The sequence below is a fragment of the Stegostoma tigrinum genome, chromosome 2 (genome assembly GCF_030684315.1).
Source record: "Stegostoma tigrinum isolate sSteTig4 chromosome 2, sSteTig4.hap1, whole genome shotgun sequence".
Lineage (NCBI taxonomy): Eukaryota > Metazoa > Chordata > Chondrichthyes > Orectolobiformes > Stegostomatidae > Stegostoma > Stegostoma tigrinum.
In genome coordinates this window covers 146063300-146081864 of record NC_081355.1, presented here as the reverse complement: position 1 = coordinate 146081864, position 18565 = coordinate 146063300, and the positions used below count along the sequence as shown (strand labels likewise).

At 40.9% G+C, this 18565-nt stretch overlaps 1 protein-coding gene across 14 annotated transcripts in view; it reads right to left on the bottom strand.

Moving 5' to 3' along the window:
* The window catches only part of kmt2ca (lysine (K)-specific methyltransferase 2Ca), a 489348-nt gene that overhangs the window by 49261 nt on the left and 421522 nt on the right, over positions 1 to 18565 (bottom strand). For 13 of the 14 annotated variants that reach the window (XM_059639788.1, XM_059639789.1, XM_048520987.2 and 10 more), the window contains 6 exons: positions 16400 to 16463; positions 15047 to 15279; positions 12965 to 14665; positions 7230 to 7436; positions 5170 to 5334; positions 1933 to 2065 (listed from right to left, as the gene is read on the bottom strand). In XM_059639788.1, coding sequence (XP_059495771.1) covers positions 1933 to 2065; positions 5170 to 5334; positions 7230 to 7436; positions 12965 to 14665; positions 15047 to 15279; positions 16400 to 16463 — 2503 coding nt within the window. The remainder of the gene's footprint in view (positions 1 to 1932; positions 2066 to 5169; positions 5335 to 7229; positions 7437 to 12964; positions 14666 to 15046; positions 15280 to 16399; positions 16464 to 18565) is intronic. The other variant, XM_059639786.1, reaches the window with a different exon arrangement.

The window sequence follows — 18565 nt, the reverse complement described above, 5'->3', positions numbered from 1 at the left end:
TGGGCTTTTCCAGAATCTAAGGATTCTTGAAAGACTACAACCAGTCCGTCCCTTGCTTTTGTAGCTACTTCTTTTAATAGCCTAAGATACAGCACACCAAAGCCTCAAAGTATTCTCAAAATTCAGTCAGGCAAATCTAGGTTTCTCACTTTTTAATCTCACTAATGACTATTTTCTGCCCCAACATCCCATTTCTCCAAATTTTCTGGATCGTCTGCAAACAAACATCGATTCTGCTCACAATTTGGCAGTCACTAAATGAACAAGAGTTGCCAGTAGTTTGCCCATTCTGTACACTTTTAAAACTTTATTCATCAGATCCAGGCATTGCTGGCAAGGTGAGCACTTATTTTCTAGCTTTACCAGCATTTGAGAAGATGGTGCACTTTGCATTGAGGGTCAGTCATAATGCTGTTAGGTTGAGAACTTAAAGATTTTTACACAGCAATAATAAAAGAATGTTAATATGCTTCTCAGTGTTAGGGGCAAACTTGGGTGTTAGTGATTTTCCCATGTGCTTGTTATCCTCATCCTTTAGTATGAGAGGCTTTGGGTTTGGGAAAGGCTCACAGAATAAAAGGGATGGGAGCAACACACATATAAGTGACAGCAAACAAGAGAGTAGCACTGAATGGTCATTCTTCAGATGAGAGAAAAGATTATCTGCTCTGGTAGCAAAAATAGGAAAGTAGATTGTTATCTGAACGATGCAATGTTAGGAAAGAGGGAGGTGCAACAAGACCCGGGTGTTCTTCTACATTAGTCTCTGGAACTAACTATTCGGGTGCAGCAGACAGTGAAGAGGGCTAATGATATGCTGACCTTCATTATTAGAGGACTCGAGTGCAGGAGCAGGGATTATTTTTGCAACTGTCCAGAGCCTTGATGACACTACACGTGGTGTATTTTGTGCAGTTTAGGAATTACATTCAGTACAGTATGATGTTGTAGGAAGGACATGAAGCTAACAGTGTGTGCAGAAAAGATTTAACACAATGATGCCAGGAATGAGGGATTTTATTTAAGTAGATAGAATGGAGATCTGGGGCTGTTCTTCTGGGACCAGGTAAATAGGAGATTTGACATAGCAATTCCAAAAAAATGGGAGTCTGGGCAGAAATAAACTTTATTCCATCTTTAACTATTTAATGATATTTGTATAGAAGGCCAATGTCTTGTATTTGATGTGCACTACAGCCATGGTGTGGAGGTAGGTGACAGACTGATTGTTCAAAAAGGGGTGTAAGCAATGTCAATAAAGTGGACTGCTCACGATAGGGTCAATGTCAAATATTATTGAGCTGCACTCATTCAAGCAAATGAAGGACATTGCGTCACACATTCCATATGTGAATGATATTAATACATCTGATACAAGTTAAATTTTATTTTCCCTAATTCAGATTTGGTGTTCATCACAATCCAGTAGGCATGACAAGTATATATATTTTAAAAATCACAGCTTTGCAGGTTTAATATAATCACTGCAAGGTGTCAAGAACAATACTTCAAACTTCTCGCCACAGGTGTAAATCCACCTTCATCACACAAAAATAAGAAATTTTGTTTTATAAACTTCAGTCATCTGGAGTTCAGAACAGCTTCTTCCCAGCTGTTGTAAGACTTATGATTGGATTTCTCATATTAGAATAGATCTTTCTCTGCAGCTCTAGCACTATATTCTGCTTTCTGTTCTAGTACCCTGATATACTCATGTAAGGTAGGATTTGCCCAGTTTACATGCAAAACAATACTTTTCACTGTATCTCTGTACATGTGACAATAATAAATCAAATCTTCAGTTGTAAACAGGACAGAGAAGTGCTGAATTACACAATAAGTAATTATTCTTTCAATTCAACTACAACACTCACACCAAAATAATTCTGATATCCAACCTGAATAAATTTGGAAACAAGTAAAATTTCCTACCATCAGGGTGTCCTGGTTTTCCAGAGAGCTCATCAGTGGTAGCAAAACCATTCACCAGCTTCTGACGTGCCACAGGTGGGGGTGTAGGAGGCAAGGAGGCCGGTGGGGTGGGAGGATTGCTCAAATTGCTCTGCTGTGGCAAACAGAAAAATGAATTAAATTGTTACAGTCTCATTTGCACAAACGAGTTGCTTTTTGCAATCCTCCGGTTGAGTGTAGACAACAGAGATCTCTTTTCTAAATGTTCAAAGTGTGCAAGTGCTTGCAAACAAGCTCAGAGATAGTAATTGTCTTTCATATAAGCACAAACCAATAAACACTGATGATCAAGACAGTTGGTTACTTGCAGCTTTTTCATCTTGGTTTCAGACAGACACTACAGCTAAAGCCACAAAACTCCTGTTACTTTTTACTCCCTGTCACTTTGTATCAATATCAGTGCTGTGATGATTACCGGAATGTTTACATTACATAGACTAGTGAAATCAAATGTCACACCAGCTTTCCACATTTGTGGAAAACATAAAAGCACCAACTACTTTTGATCTGGAAAAAGCTGGTTGGAGTTTAGTGAATTCCTGCTCTGTTACTGCCACTGTCTAATATTGAGAATGGAAATGATGGGAATACACTGCTGGAAGACCATCTGTAGCCCTGCTCACAGAATCAAGATTGAAAAACAAACCCACTTTTCATAAGATTAACATTGGCTGTTACAATTTTTTGCATCTTGGGAGTCAATGACATTGCATTGGAAACAATCTAGTGCAAGAGGGGAATATAAATTTGAAACAATGTGTAAACAGTTTAACACATTAAAAATTATTTCCAAACAGAATGCAATTCATATTTTATGGATACATGCAACTTTGTTACCCTGTGGTTACATAGAAGATAAAGAAAATAGTGAGGGATATGTAAACTAATAACAGAAATCAGAAGAAAGAAGACATAAAAAAGGAAAAAGATAATGAATGGCATCTAGAATATTTATTGATGTACATATCACAAGAGTAAATTTATTATCTTGCGATGTTTTCAGTATTTGACAAATTGGATTTTGTCATTTCATAATTTCTCTGTTTAACTTTAAAAAGGCATTTTTCAAATCCATTTCCTCAATTCAAATACTCAGTCAGCTCTCTGAGTTCGTAGACAGAGTTTTACCTGTTCCTTTCTTCCATAGTGAAAGGACTCTGGCATTTTTGTGTGTCAAACAGACTACACAAATGCCATAGTTACAGTTTAGGAACAAAGTCTGAAGTTTTAAAAGCCTGTTTGGTCATTAAGCCATATCAACCACCTCTCCTTTATCTGTCAAGCCCTTAAAGAAATAATTAAGTTCCATTCCACGTGTCTACTTAAAAAACAATACAATGAGATTTCCTAATCCTTCACTCTCTTTCCAAGTGAAATGGGTAACTTACTTTAACTGTGCCTGTCTTCAACTATTTGAAAGACTATTTCCTCCTCAAATAAAATAAATGCAGTTGTTTTGTGTTGTTCTTTAACAACACCTAAGCCTTTGACAATTTCGAATCAGAACGCTTACCCTTTTCTAAACTCATAATAATGTTGGCAAGTCCACCCAACACTGTTCAACTAACTGCAAAACTGATTCCACCAATCATAGAATTTGAGCTGCAGATCCTTGTGCAATGCCACTGATGACTAATGCTCATTGATGCTGAGCCAATTTATCATCTAGAATGTATTGATAGTTGTGAAAATTTTGAAGCGTCTTACTATCCTCATGTCAGGAAAGTAGAAATTCAAGTGAACAGTGTGTTCTGGATTACCATCATACATCGGTGTAATATGTCAAAATTTGCAAATTACACAAAGTTGGGTGGAAGCTGTGAGGTGGATCTAGATATATTACAGTGTGATTTGGACAGGGTGAAAGAGTGGGCAAAACCATGGCAGATGCAGTATAAAATGTGAGGTTATCCAATTTTATAGCAAAAATAGGAAGGCAGATTATTATTTAAATGGCCGAACATCAAGAGGAGAATGTTCAATGAGATCTGAGCTTCCTTGCACAACAGTCATTGAAAGTAAGATTGCAAGTGCAGCAGACAGTAAAGGTGGCAAACTGTATGTTGGCTTCTGTAGCAAGAGGTTGAATACAGGAACAAGAATGTCTTGCTGCAATTATACAGACCCTAAATGAGGTCACACTGGAATGTACGCAGTTTTGGTCTCCTTATTTGAGGAAGGATGTTGTTGCTATAGAGGGAGTGCAGTGAAGGTTGACTGAATTGATTCCTTGGACAGCAGGGCTGACATACGAGGAGAGGTCGAGCCTGTTAGCATTGTTCTAAACTTCAGCAAATACAATGAGGGGAGGTCTCATTGAAATCTGTAAAATTCTTATAGGACTAGACAGGCGAGATGCAGGAAGGATGTTCCCAATTGTAGGGGAATCCAAAACCAGGGGTTACAGTTGAGAGATAAAGCTGAAGGTAAACTATTTAGAACAGAGGTTAGGAGAAATTTCCATCACTCAGAGTGGTGAGCCTATGGAATTCACTACCACAGAAAATGGCTAAGGCCAAAACATTATTTGTTTTCAAGGAGGAGATAGATATAGCTCTTGTGGCTAAAGCTATCAAAGGAAATGGGATACTGAGCTCAGTGATCAGCCACGATCATATTTAACAGCAGAGCAAGCTCAAGGGGTTGAATGGCCCACTCCTGCTCCTATCTTTATGTTTCGGAAACCTTTTAGTTATGCCTGTGAATCTAGGCTGAATGTTTTGTATGGTACTTTCAATCTCTTAACTTCAAGTAATAGCTTTCCACAGATTGCCCAAAGGAATGCTAGACCTACTGGCTTATGAAGACTAAGGAAACAGCCTAGTGCTTTTTTGAATACTGACCTTTACAAATTAATATATAACAATGCAAAATAGGAATTAATCAGGAATATTTTTACTATCAGGTCTGTAAAAAGCGTGAACAGATTTCTAGACAGATGGTGAAACAAGTAACCTGAATGGATTTCCAAAAAAATGTCCATTAGGTACTTAACTAATGGGATACAACCTTATTCAGGAAATGTGAAAATATGGGTTCTGTGAACCAGTGAAAGTTACAAACTCATGTATTATCTACATGATCACTGTTACTGAAAAATGATGAGGCTTGTACTGAAGACTAATTTCAGCACTTAAAGATGTTACTGATATAGCACAACACATGGCTTCATTTGTTTTTAACTAATATACAACATACCTTGTAAATCAACTGAGAGTAGTAATCTGGAACACTGTCAAGAACAGCACTGCCAAAAGATCCTGTGAGTAGATTATCACCATTCAATTGTCCACTACCGTAGGGAGGGAAGTATGCAAAATTCACACTGATAGTTGGTTCCAGTAGTGGGAGAAGAGTCAGTTGCTAGCAAAAAAGAAATTGAACTGTAAACCAACACGTTTATGCTCCAATCATTCCATCACAGAAATATTATTCCAGTACAATGTCATTTTTACTACACTAGTCTTGCTGAAAAACAGTGTCTGTGTGTGTTGGTTTTTCTTTCTTGCATAACCCAAACTATTTTATCAGCTCGACTCAATGAAAACACAAGATCATTCATAAAACAGTTTTTAGTGCTGATATGCATGAATTGAAATATTACAAACAAATTTAAAATTTGATTGGTCGACCATATAATGTCAAAGATTAGCAGCGTCTTCTTTTGATCATGAACATCCATTTCTCTGTGGGTTGTATTAAACTTTGCAGTGATTCACATCAATTTTTCTACCAGATAGCAAAAATGGTCCCAAGTAATAGTAAATCGAGAACCACATGCAATTCAAGAGGTATTAGAAAATTTGCCAACGACATTGTCCGCAGTTGGTTAAGGTGTACAAAATCATGGATTAGGGAGAAAAAAAAGTCAGAAACATGCTCTATTGCACCAACTAATAGGCCAGAGATGAATACCTTGTTATAGGGAATGTACAAGATTTCTATTTGAAATGTTCATTAGAAAAGTTTCAATGTTGAAAAGTACTGCAAGATGGAGTAGGCAGGAATGAGAATTTGAAATTATGGTCAGACCAGCCATAATCTTGTGAAATGGCCCTGTCCTGTTCTTTGTACATGCGCTTGTCGGACATAGGATGTGGAGGTGCTGGTGTTGGACTGGGATAGACTAAGTTAAAAGTCACGTTACCAGGTTATAGTCCAACAAGTTTATTTGAAATGACGTTCTCGGGGCGCTCCTTTGTCAGGTCAAACAGCCTGCGCTCCGAAAGCTGGCAACTTCAAATAAACCTGTGGGACTATAACCTGGTGTCGTGTGATTTCGGATTTCGTTGGACACAGTTTGAATATTTTGAAGCACTATACATGGAAAGTAAAGCACAACTGAAACGGTTTAAATCACCCCATCATTGTGTTTATTGAAGGCTAATTGATACAGATGCCATGATAAATCATTCCATTTTCACTGCATCATGCAACTACCTGGATGGAAATAGGCAAACTGCTAGAACTTAGATTTTGTTTTTGTTGAGCAATTTCTGAATGTTTGTTGACATAGAACCAGGACTAAAATTAATTGACAACAAGGGTTTCTGGCCGATTAGCCATTCAGCTCTACGTGCACACTTTTTCAGTGAGAGACAGCTAAAAGGGCAGGGGATAACTGGACAAGTGTGTGCAGGCAAATTTGGAAAAAAAAGTTGAATAGTTGAAGGAGGAAGGTATAGAGGAGACATCAGAGGGAGGTTCTTCATCCAGAGAGTTGTGAGCGCATGGAATAGTTTACCAGTGGTAGTCGTGGAAACGGAGTCATTAGTGACATTTAAGCGACTGCTGGACATGCACATGGACAGCAGTGAATTGAGGGGAATGTAGGTTAGGTTATTGTATTTTTGGATTAGGATTATTCCACGGCACAACATCGTGGGGCGAAGGGCCTGTACTGTGCTGTACTTTTCTATGTTCTATTGTTGTCACGTACTGAGATACAGCGAAGTATGTTGTTTTGGGTGGTATATAGGCAGGCTATACCCCAAAAACTGCATCAGGGTAGCAGAAGACAGTGCAGAATACAGTGTTACTACTGCAGAGAGATCAGAATTGACATTTGAGAACTCTGTTTAAACGTCTAATGACAGCAAGGAAGAAGCTGTTCTCAAATCAATTCGTACGTGCATTCAAACACACTTCTAGTCTTATTCTCTGCAGTACTTGATGTTATCTGCATTAATTATATGGAGGTCATCAGGTCATTTATCAAATTTCTTCATTATGCCCATATTTATGGTGGAATTGCTTACCTGCTTTAACTGGTTCATTAGCACATCTGTATTGGGGTAGACTGCTTGCCTGTCCTCCTCATCTTTTTTACGTTTCTTGTAGCGTGATACAGTCTTCTCAGCTGTTTTCTGTGATCTTTTGTTTTTGGGTCGTTTCTTTTCTTCCTCTGAATCCTTCCTCAGCAACTGACTCACCTTTCCATCGAAGTTAAAACCAGTTGGTGGACTCTGTATTCCAACATATGTCAGACATTTGTCTAAGTTTTTTTGTTTTGAAGTGTAAAACGTTTTTTCATGTCAAATGTACTGAAGTTCCATTACAAACAAGTTTACACTGCCCTTCACCAAATCTCTGTACTTCAATAAATTTTCCTCTGACTTTACTCCGAGTAGTAAAGACGTGCGCAGAATGATATTTAGTGGTTCACTGCCACTGAGCCCATTGTTTGTTAAAGTTGGAATAGTACTTCAATTACCTTTTCTTTGTTGTAAACATACCAAGTCAAAGAACAATAAAGTCAGTCAGTTCTAACACCAACTTAACTCTCTCAAAGTCAAATAGAAATAAACCATCTCTGAGATAGTAGGAACTATAGATGCTGGAGAATCAGATCTCTAATGCTTTCCAACACCATTTCTCTTCCTTACAAATGCATTTAAAAAATGTAAAAATTCATCAGCAGCTCAGATGTTTGGAGACACATGTATTGAAATGAACAGCAATGCATAACATTTCTGCGTCCCTATTCAAAACATTCAGTTCAAAACTTTGATTTTGCAAGAAGTCTAATTCTCAAATAAATTCACTCATTTAAGAACCCTCCAATGATGTCTGAAGCTGAACAACATAGTCAGTCAGTCAGTCTGGAACCCAGGTGGTGTGAAGGTTAAACTCTGGCATGGATTTGTTATGTGATGTCAGTGATGCCAGTACTGACAGTACAATGTAATATCCCATATTATTCTGACACAATATGAATTTTGTTTTATTAACTAATTGATGAGGCTTCTAGCTGGATTATATAATTGCTGTCTGGAGGGGCTTTTTTGACCATTAAAAATAAATCAATATCTCTCTGCATTTGCCAATCAGCACAATTCTATTTTTAAAAACTTGCTTTAGATTTCCATTCACCAGATCTTCAAGTTTGCAGATGACACAAAGTTAGGTGCGAGGATGAACTGTGAGGAGAATACAGAGGTGGTTTAGTGTGATTTGGACAAGTTGATTAAGTGAGAAAATGCACAGCAGATTTTTTTATCCCTTTATTCATGGGATGAGGGTGTCGCTAGCTTGGCTGCATTTATTGCCCATCCCTAATTGCCCAGAGTGCAGTTATGAGTCAAGCACATTGCTCTAGGCCTGGAGTCACAGGTAAGGATGGCAGTTTTCCTCCCTAAATGACATTAGTGAACCAGATGGGTTTTTGTCGACAATCAACAATGGATTCACGGTCATCATTAGATTCTTAATTACAGGTATTGATGGAATTCAAATTCCACCATCTGCTGTGGCGGAATTCAAACCCGGTTCCCTAGAATATTATCCGAGTTGCTGGATTAATAGTCCAGCGATAATACCACCTGGCTATCACCGCTTCCTAAAATGAAGTATAATGTGGATTACTATGCAGTTAATAACTTTGATAGCAAAAACAGAAAGGCAGATTATCTGAATGGCGACAGATTGAACAAGAGGGTGGCGGATGGAGACCTGGGCATCCTTGAACTCCAGTTGCTGAAATTAACTAAAAACCAAAAAGAACTGCAGATGCTGTAATTCAGAAACAAAAACAGAAGCTGCTGGAGAAGCTCAGCACGTCTGGCAGCATCTGTGAAGAGAAATCAGAGTTAAAGTTTGGATCCACATGATTTGTTGGCCTTTGTAGCGAGGGGATTGGGGGACAGAAGCAGCCACAATTCTACAGGGCTTTGGTGAGGCTGCACCTGGAGTACTACAAACAGATTTGGTCTCCATATGTGAGAAGGTCTGGTTATGGAGGGAATGTAATGAAAGTTTCCCAGATTGATTCCTGGGAAAGCAGGACAGGTGTTGGTTGGTTAGGACTATATTCACTGGAGTTTAGAAGAATGGGGGGAGATCTCACAAAAACTCTCAAAATTTGAAAATTCTAAACAAGGCAAACACTGAAGGATGTTCCTGATGACTGGCTGAATAGACTGGGGTTGGTTTCACTAGAACAGAGGAAACTGAGGGAGGTCATGATTGAGATATATAAAATTATGGAGGGGACATAGACTGTGGATCTGAGGCAAAGACTTTTACTCAAAGTGGTGAGTACCTGGAACTTACCGCTTGTAAGGGTGGTTGAGGAAGAATCTCTCAAAAAATTTCCACAGTATCTAGATATGCACTTGGAACGGCATGGCACAAAAGGCTATGGGCCAAGTGTACCATAGCTGGGTGGTTGATTTGACACTCTCGACCGCATCTCTTGCGTTTCCCACACCTCTGCCCTCACATCATCTTCCCGCCACAATAGCAAAGACATAATCTCCCTTGTCCTCACGTATCAACCCACAAACTTCTGGATTCAACGTATCCTTCTCCACCACCTGCAATCTGACCCCACAACCAAGGATATATTTCCCTCCCCACCCCTACCTGCCTTCTGTAGGGACTGCTCTCTCCATGACTCCCTCGTCCGCTCTACACTCCCCACTAGCCCCACCACCCCCGGCACCTCTCTCTGCAATCACAGGAAGTGCCCCTACACCTCCCCACCTCACCTCCAGCCAAGGAACCAAAAAACCTTCCACATCAGATTGAGTTTCACCTGCACATCCACCAATGTGCTCCCACTCTCTGGGCAACATACCCATTATGGGCCTCCTCCAGTGTCACAATGACACCAACCGGGAACTGGAGGAGCAGCGCCTCATATTCTCCCTTGGGAGCCTATAACCCAATGGCCCTAATGTGGACTTTACCAGTTTCAAATTCTCCCACCCGTGGCCTCATCCCATGATTAACCCCATCTTTATTTCCCACCTCCTTGACCTGACAAAACTTACCCATCTTCTCCATCACCTATCTGCTCCTCCCACCTCACTGACAACCACCACTGCTGCCTATCTGCACTCACCTATCACCATCCCACTTACTTACCCCAGCCCCATCCCTTCTCTCTATTTCAGAGCTCCCTTCCCCCTCCCCCATTTCTGAAGGGTCCCGACCCAAAACGTCAGCTTTCCTGCTCTTCTGATGCTGCCTGGTCTGTTGTGCTCCTCCAGCTCCACACTGTGTTAACTAAAACTCCAACTTGCTTGAATAGCACAATTTGTATGAATGCACGTTGCTGAAGTTGCTGATATGATTTCATACTATAATGTCACCCAAAACAGAACATTAAAAGCACATTTAAAGAATAACCTGCATCACTTTGCTGCCTATTTAACTTCCATTCTACAGGCAGGTCACCTTGTACTTTAACAAATATCCAGTAGAAGTAGACATACTGCCAGATTAGGTGTCATGTATCTAGGTCATTCTGTGCTATTCTATGAATTTTTTAGAACACCATTATATCACGCACCAAAATCAAAGTTTCCAGTTTCCTCTCTCAGCAAGCCTTTGTACCAGTTGAGTTTTTTTTTGCTGAGAGGGATTTAAATACATACGATGTTATACAGATTGTTTTACCTGTGCTAGCTCTTCAAAGAGCCATCCAATCATATGTCGAAGAGAATCTGGGTTGAGATAACCTACAACCACGAGGAAGGTATGTGGAGAGACACTCCTTTTGAAGGGAAAAGCGGAGTCTCCAAAGTCTGAGACAACCAAGGCTGCTCTATCATTAGAGATGACTGATGGTTAACCTGAGGGTTACCATGCCTCAGAGGAGGGGCAAAGTTGAGAAGCCAAAGCAAAAGCAAAAGCCTTCACAATGAACTCAGCTGATGGGAATTGAACTGTTGGTGCCACTCTGCATTGTTAACCAGCTGTTTGTCTAAGTCAGCTGCTAATTCATTTTAATCTTGAGTAGCATTTCTCTCTTTCCCAATTCGGTTTGTATAAAAGTAAGTTACAATTTGAAACATTCACTGTGGTTGGCAAAAGAGAATACTCAAAGTGAATCCATTTCCTATCATTGAAGTCATTGCAAAAGGACATTATCCGAACTAACCTAAATGCATTTTTGTCCAAAAGTCACACAGCTGGCACAAAACAACATAAGATCAGAAAAGACTAGACAATCAATCTGGCAGTTCTGAAAAGGCTGGAATTCACCATCCTCTGTATTTAAAGTAGTTAAACCTAAATTGCCTTTCTCTTTCTTAAATTATAGCATATCTGGCATCATAGGAAGTCAGCGGACTGTAGGTGGACTAGTAATCTAGAGGCCATGGTCAATGGTCTAGGGACATGGGTTTGAATCAGTGGTAAAGGATGAAGTTAGTCTTAGAAATAGTGACCACCAGAACTATCACCAATTCTTGTAAAAATCCAATGGGTTCATGAATGTTCTTTCATCCTTATCTAAACAGGCCTTCAGGAGATTCCAGCAATATGGTTGATTATTTAAAACTGCACTCTGAAATGGCCTAAAGCAAGCAATTCATTTCAAGGGCAATTATGGATAAGCAACAAATACTGAGCTTGCCAGATATGATCCCATGAAGGAAAAAGAATGTGTCTTTTGGTGCTGCATGCTTTTGTACTATTCAAACTTTAGGACCAGAAGTTAAAATTGCCACAATAAATCATTTTATGTATTTCGGCCTGTGAAAGAAAAAAAAAATTGTGTACGATTCAAAGAGCTGTTTGGGTAATTTTCAAAACTCTAACCTGAAGCTAGCTGCTAATTACAATTAATAATTTTTAAAAATGAATTGCAGCCGATGGGAGTTAGATACATATGCCAGCCGCGATACAATCGAATAGCAGAACAGGCTACAGAGGCTGAATGGCCTATTCTAACCTAGTTCATAGTTTGTTTGAAAACTTCAAATTTTAAGATCGTAATACATCATCATCAGCATGTTCCTTCTGAGCTTGATGATCACTTCAGTGCTGTGCAAGACACATTTTCATCAGTACTTTACATAATTGTGGTCAATGGATATTGTATGTTCTAACAAAGCAAATATTTGATTTACCCACAAATTTACAAGTTCTATGTTTTTGAAGGAAGTAGCCAAAATCTTCAAATGAAAAACACATTTTTAGTGGCAGTTCAAGGAAGTTCCCTGTAATTGTGTGTTGCTTTACAGAATACCTTATAATATGAGAAAAAAATTGAACTGAATTTCAGAAATGTACATTTGTAAACATTTTGGGAAGGCAATGGCCTCGTAATATTATTACTACACAACTAATCCAGAGACCCAAGCAGTGTTCTGACAAGCTGGGCTCAAATCCCGCCAGAGCAGATGATGAATTTGAATTCAATAGAAACTGGAATTAAGAGTCTAATGATGACTTATGAATGCATTGTCAATTCTCAGAAAAAACCCATCTAGCTCCCTAATGTCCTTTAGAGAAGAAAACTGCCACTCTAGCGTTTCAATTCTAGAGGACTCCATCCTTACCTGCTCCGGCCTACATGTGACACCATACCCCACAGCAATGTGGCTGACTCTTAACTGCCCTCCCGACATTTAGGGATGGGTAATAAATGTTGGCCTAGCCAGTGACACAGTCACCCCATGAATGAATAAAAACCACAACTCTCCACACTATCCTGAAAAATAACATCTTGAAATTAATTTGTATTAAAAAAAAATAGCATTACCTGTCCCTCAAATGGACTTTGTTTCTTTAATTTGCTTTCCATACATGATTCACCTTCAGGTTTTTCTTCTGCTATTTGGTGGGGAGGCAACGGAACATTTTTGTTCTTCAGTAGGTGTTTCAAAAGCTCATTTCCTGATTCTTGCTTTGATGCTGACACATTTCCTGCAGCTGGATTCTGTGTTGAAACAGCAGGCTGCTGCAAACTGACTTTTCCCTCTACCTTTACTGAATTCTGTGTTTCCACCTTGCACTGAGAATTATCTTGGCATTGTGTGGTTTCTGCCTGTTCCACTTTCACAGTGTTTGTCTGAGCATCGTCATTTGATGAAGTATGATCTGTTTCGGACGGCAGACCAACTTGTTGTGTCATAAGTCTGTGTGGTGCACTGACACTGGAAGAAAGTTGCCGTTCAAGTTCAGATGGAGGCTGGTGGTCATTTGAATTATCAACTGATTGGTTTACCTCTTCATTCTCCTGTTCACTCTGATTAAACCCAAATTCCCCAGGCAGATTAACCGATGGGTTAGAGGCAGAGTCAGAAATAGTGGGGGTAGCTGGTGCAGTGATGTCAGAATGAGGAGTAGATGGCGTCTTGACTGAGTCACTGTCATCGTCTTTCTTCTTCTTTCTGTTTCTCCTCTTCTTCCCTTTTTCCTCTGGTATAATGTTGGAATAAAGTTGAATGAGAGATTGACCTGGACCTGGGTAATTGCCTGGTAGTTGCATTCCATTATCTGGGCCAAAAGAAGCTCCATCGCTATTTCCCTGAGAGCCTGTGGGCATACATGGCCCAAAGGGAGCTCTTGGCTGGTTTTGTGGAAACCCAAGTCCAGATGGTACCTGATTCATAGGATGGGCAGGTGGGCATCCACCTGGGACAGTATGGGCCTCAGGGCCAAATCCTGGTGCTCCCACTGGTCTACCATCATTGCACTGCATGAAAGGTGGTTGAGGCGATGAGTTCATGAATTGAGGAAACAGATTCTGTTGCTGGGGAGGAACAAGTCCCATCTGCTGAACTTGCTGCTGCTGTTGAGGCCTTTGAGACTGCATGAAATCACAAAGCAAATCAGAATTAAAATATGGCATTTGAGAGAGGGCAGGTGTGTTTAAAGCTGCCATGCCTTGCTGTTGCTCCATTTCCATCCTCTTCTGCATAGCACGATGGCGTTCCACCTCCTTCATGAGCTGGATTCTCTGCCTTTCCTGTTGCTCTCGTAAACGCTCCCTCCTTTCCCTCTCCTGAAAACTTTCACTGAATGGATTGTTGTCATCAAATTCAACTCGTGGTGGTACATTGGACTGTTGATTTGTTGTGACGGTTACTGCTTGAGTAGATTGTGTGCTCGTTACTGGCAACTGAGGTGGTGCAGGGTGTTGCATCCCTGGGTTACCCACCCCCACTGGCATGTGGGGAGGTGCAGGTGCATTAGCATTGCAAGGTTGCCATTGAGGAGCATTAGTCATTCTAGTAGCATTTTGCTGGTTTGGAACAGGTGGCTGAAGTTGTTGTTGGGGTTGTTGTGGCAGTACTGAGAAACTCTGTTGATTTACTGAAGACGGTGCCCCACCTTGGACTGAGGGGGGCTGGACTGATCCAGTCGGCAGCATGGTAGGTGATGGCATTGCACATTGTTGCTGCTGTTTCAGACGATATTCCTCCATAAGTTCAGAATGTTCCTTTTGTTGTTTTCGAATCTGAAAAGTAACATTTTATGCATCAAAAATCAAATTCATGTGGCATTTGTTTGAATATTAGACTAGTCTGAGCTTCAGTGGCTCTGGCTAGTTAAAATGATGAATATCTGTATCTCTCAGTCCAGGAATGATGTGGCCTGGACTAAATCACTTGACCTCAGCTGAGCCAAAAGTGCAGCAACTATAAATAATCTCAGTAAAGGTTTAGGAAAACAAGTTTGGCCAGGACACCAACTCCTGCCATCGTCTCCATACCTACGTATGAAGCTGAGTGCAGGATTGAGACCAACTGCAAAGCCTACTGTGTTGGGACACGCAATATGTAGGATGACTTTTAAAATTTCCCGAGCTGTAATACTGGGCTGAAGAATGGAAGAATACCTGTTCCAACTGCTTCTGCACCATACTCTGCTGCTCCGTTACATGCTTAAGCTGTTCTGCATCTTCTTCTGGAAACTCTCGTCCAGCTTTTTTGGCAGTACGCTGCTTAGCAGAGAGTGCCTTCTTAGATTTTCGGTGTGTCCCAATTTGTTCCTCAAGATATTTCTGCTGTATTTGGAGGAGCTGCTGGGTATCCTGCAGCCATTTCTCATACTGCTTCTTCTGTGCATTATCTGAAAGAGTGTGTTTTTTTGTTATTCTATTTTGAACACTTAATCAGAATAGGAAGAAAAATACCTACATGTACCATAATGCTTGTCAATCACAGAACATCTCAAAAGGGCTTTGTAGCCAATGAAGTACTTCTGAAATAATGGGAACTGCAGATGCTGGAGAATCCAAGATAATAAAGTGTGAAGCTGGATGAACACAGCAGGCCAAGCAGCATCTCAGGAGCACAAAAGCTGACGTTTTGGGCCTAGACCCTTCATCAGAGCTCTGAACTAGGGTCTAGGCCCGAAACATCAGCTTTTGTGCTCCTGAGATGCTGCTTGGCCTGCTGTGTTCATCCAGCTTCACACTTTATTATCTTGAAGTACTTCTGAACAGTAGTGAGTGTTAGAAATTGTGGTAAATAGTGACTAATTTGTGCACAGCAAACTAGGACAAACATTCCACATTTTGATGATGGTTAGGGAATAGATATTGGCCAAGATAACTTCTCTGATTTTTTTAAAATTAAAAATGGTGCCAAGGGATCTTTTACATTATTTCTTTGGGGAAAATACATTGATGCAAGCATCTGAAGAACCAAACAGAAATGTTCAAATAAGTAGGTATATGAATTTAAAAAGCTTAGCAAAGTGTGCAGAAAAGATTTATAGGAACTGGACAGTTTTAGTTATAAGTTGAGGCTGGATGAGCTGGGACTTATTCTACTGGAGCGTAGGAGGTTGAAGGCTGACTGTATAAAATCATGGGGGGCAGAAGTAAGGTGAAATGCAAGGTCTTTTCCCTAGGGTTAAGGATTTCAAAAACAGAGCATAATTTTAAGGTGAGAGGAGAAAGATTTAAAGTGACCTGAGGGCAACCTTTTCACACTGAGTGGTTTGTATGGCGAATGAACTGCCAGACTTGGTAGGTGCAGGTACAGTTACAACATTTAAAAGACAATTGGACAGGTGCATGAATAGAAAAGGTTTACAGGGATATGGGCTAAATGGAGGCAAATTGGACTCGTTTAGTTTGGTAAACCTGGTCACCATGGACAAGCTGGACCGAAGGGTCTGTTTCTGTGCTGTATGCCTCTATGACTCTCGAGCTGCACTTTTTAAAATTAAACAAGTTACTTACTCATAAAACCTGGACCAAAAGATGGAGGATTTGGTCGTGACATTTGGGGTGGCAAACTCCCATCCTGAAAATAAATTCAAATATTTCATCATTTTCAGTCAAATAGATTTTTACACGAGAAAAAATTAACTACTACTCAAAGAACTGCTGATCCACAACAGAATATTAATTTTTGTGTTTGAAGAGATGCTGTTGTGGAGAATGGAACAATTAGATCATGACTGCCAAGCTGTGTTTAAATTTTAAACCAGTCAGGTTGACTTTTGATTAGTCAAGGCACTGCCTTGGATGAACCAGAAAATATTGCCATCTATCTGGTTGGACTGACACAGGTAGAGTGTGTGTTCCAGCAACAAGATGGTGGTGGAACAGCAGGTGAGGGCTCCTGCCTGGAGCTTATCTGCTCCGTCTGCTTTATTTTTTACTTCCATGACAGCTATTTTGTCTTACTCTAGCCTCACCTTCCATGGAGAGATCGAGCCAGCATGGGGACCGTGAGCACGTGCAGGGGACAGCAAGTACAGCGAGCCAGCACAAGGGATAGTGACAGTGTGCAGGGAAGAGTGAGCACAACTTGCAGCACAGCGAGCCAATGCAGCAGCGACATTGATCTTAAAGCATCTGTGGTGGCAGTGAGACCAGGCAGCCCGAGGTCTGCTGGCATATTTGGCGACAGTGACGGCAGGTAGCCTGAGATGCAGGCAAGGAAGGAGCTCAAAAATGGTCTGAGGAGAGCCAGGAGGGGGCACGAGAAAGGCTTGGCAGAAGGAATCCGGGAAAACACAAAGGCATTTTACACTTACGTGAGGAATAAGAGAATGGTCAAAGAAAGAGTAGGGCCGATCAGGGATAGCATAGGGAACTTGTGTGTGGAGCCTGAGGAGGTAGGGGAAGCCCTAAATGAGTTTTTTGCTTCTGTCTTTACGAAAGAAACGACCTGTGTAGTGAATGAAACCTTTGAAGAGCAGGTGTGCATGCTGGAATGGATAGAGATAGAGGAAGCTGATGTACTGAAAATTTTGTCAAACATTAAGATTGACAAGTCGCCAGGCCCGGATCAGATTTGTCCTCGGCTGCTTTGGGAAGCGAGAAATGCAATTGCTTCGCCACTTGCGAAGATCTTTGCATCCTCGCTCTCCACTGGAGTCGTACCTGAGGACTGGAGAGAGGCAAATGTAATTCCTCTCTTCAAGAAAGGAAATAGGGAAATCCCCGGCAATTATAGACCGGTAAGTCTCTCGTCTGTCGTCTGCAAGGTGTTAGAAAGGATTCTGAGGGATAAGATTTATGACCATCTGGAAGAGCATGGCTTGATCAAATACAGTCAACACGGCTTTGTGAGGGGTAGGTCATGCCTTACAAACCTTATCGAGTTTTTTGAGGATGTGACTAGTAAGGTTGATGAGGGTCAAGCTGTGGATGTGGTGTATATGGACTTCAGTAAGGCATTTGATAAGGTTCCCCATGGAAGGCTCATTCAGAAGGTCAGGAGGAATGGGATACAGGGGAACTTAGCTGCTTGGATACAGAATTGGCTGGCCAACAGAAGACAGCGAGTGGTAGTAGAAGGAAAATATTCTGCCTGGAAGTCAGTGGTGAGTGGGGTTCCACAGGGCTCTGTCCTTGGGCCTCTACTGTTTGTAATTTTTATTAATGACTTGGACGAGGGAATTGAAGGATGGGTCAGCAAGTTTGCAGACGACACAAAGGTCGGAGGTGTCGTTGACAGTGTAGAGGGCTGTTGTAGGCTGCAGCGGGACATTGACAGGATGCAGAGATGGGCTGAGAGGTGGCAGATGGAGTTCAACCTGGATAAATGCGAGGTGATGCATTTTGGAAGGTCGAATTTGAAAACTGAGTACAGGATTAAGGATAGGATTCTTGGCAGCGTGGAGGAACAGAGGGATCTTGGTGTGCAGATACATAGATCCCTTAAAATGGCCACCCAAGTGGACAGGGTTGTTAAGAAAGCATATGGTGTTTTGGCTTTCATTAACAGGGGGATTGAGTTTAAGAGTCGTGAGATCTTGTTGCAGCTCTATAAAACTTTGGTTAGACCGCACTTGGAATACTGCGTCCAGTTCTGGGCGCCCTATTATAGGAAAGATGTGGATGCTTTGGAGAGGGTTCAGAGGAGGTTTACCAGGATGCTGCCTGGACTGGAGG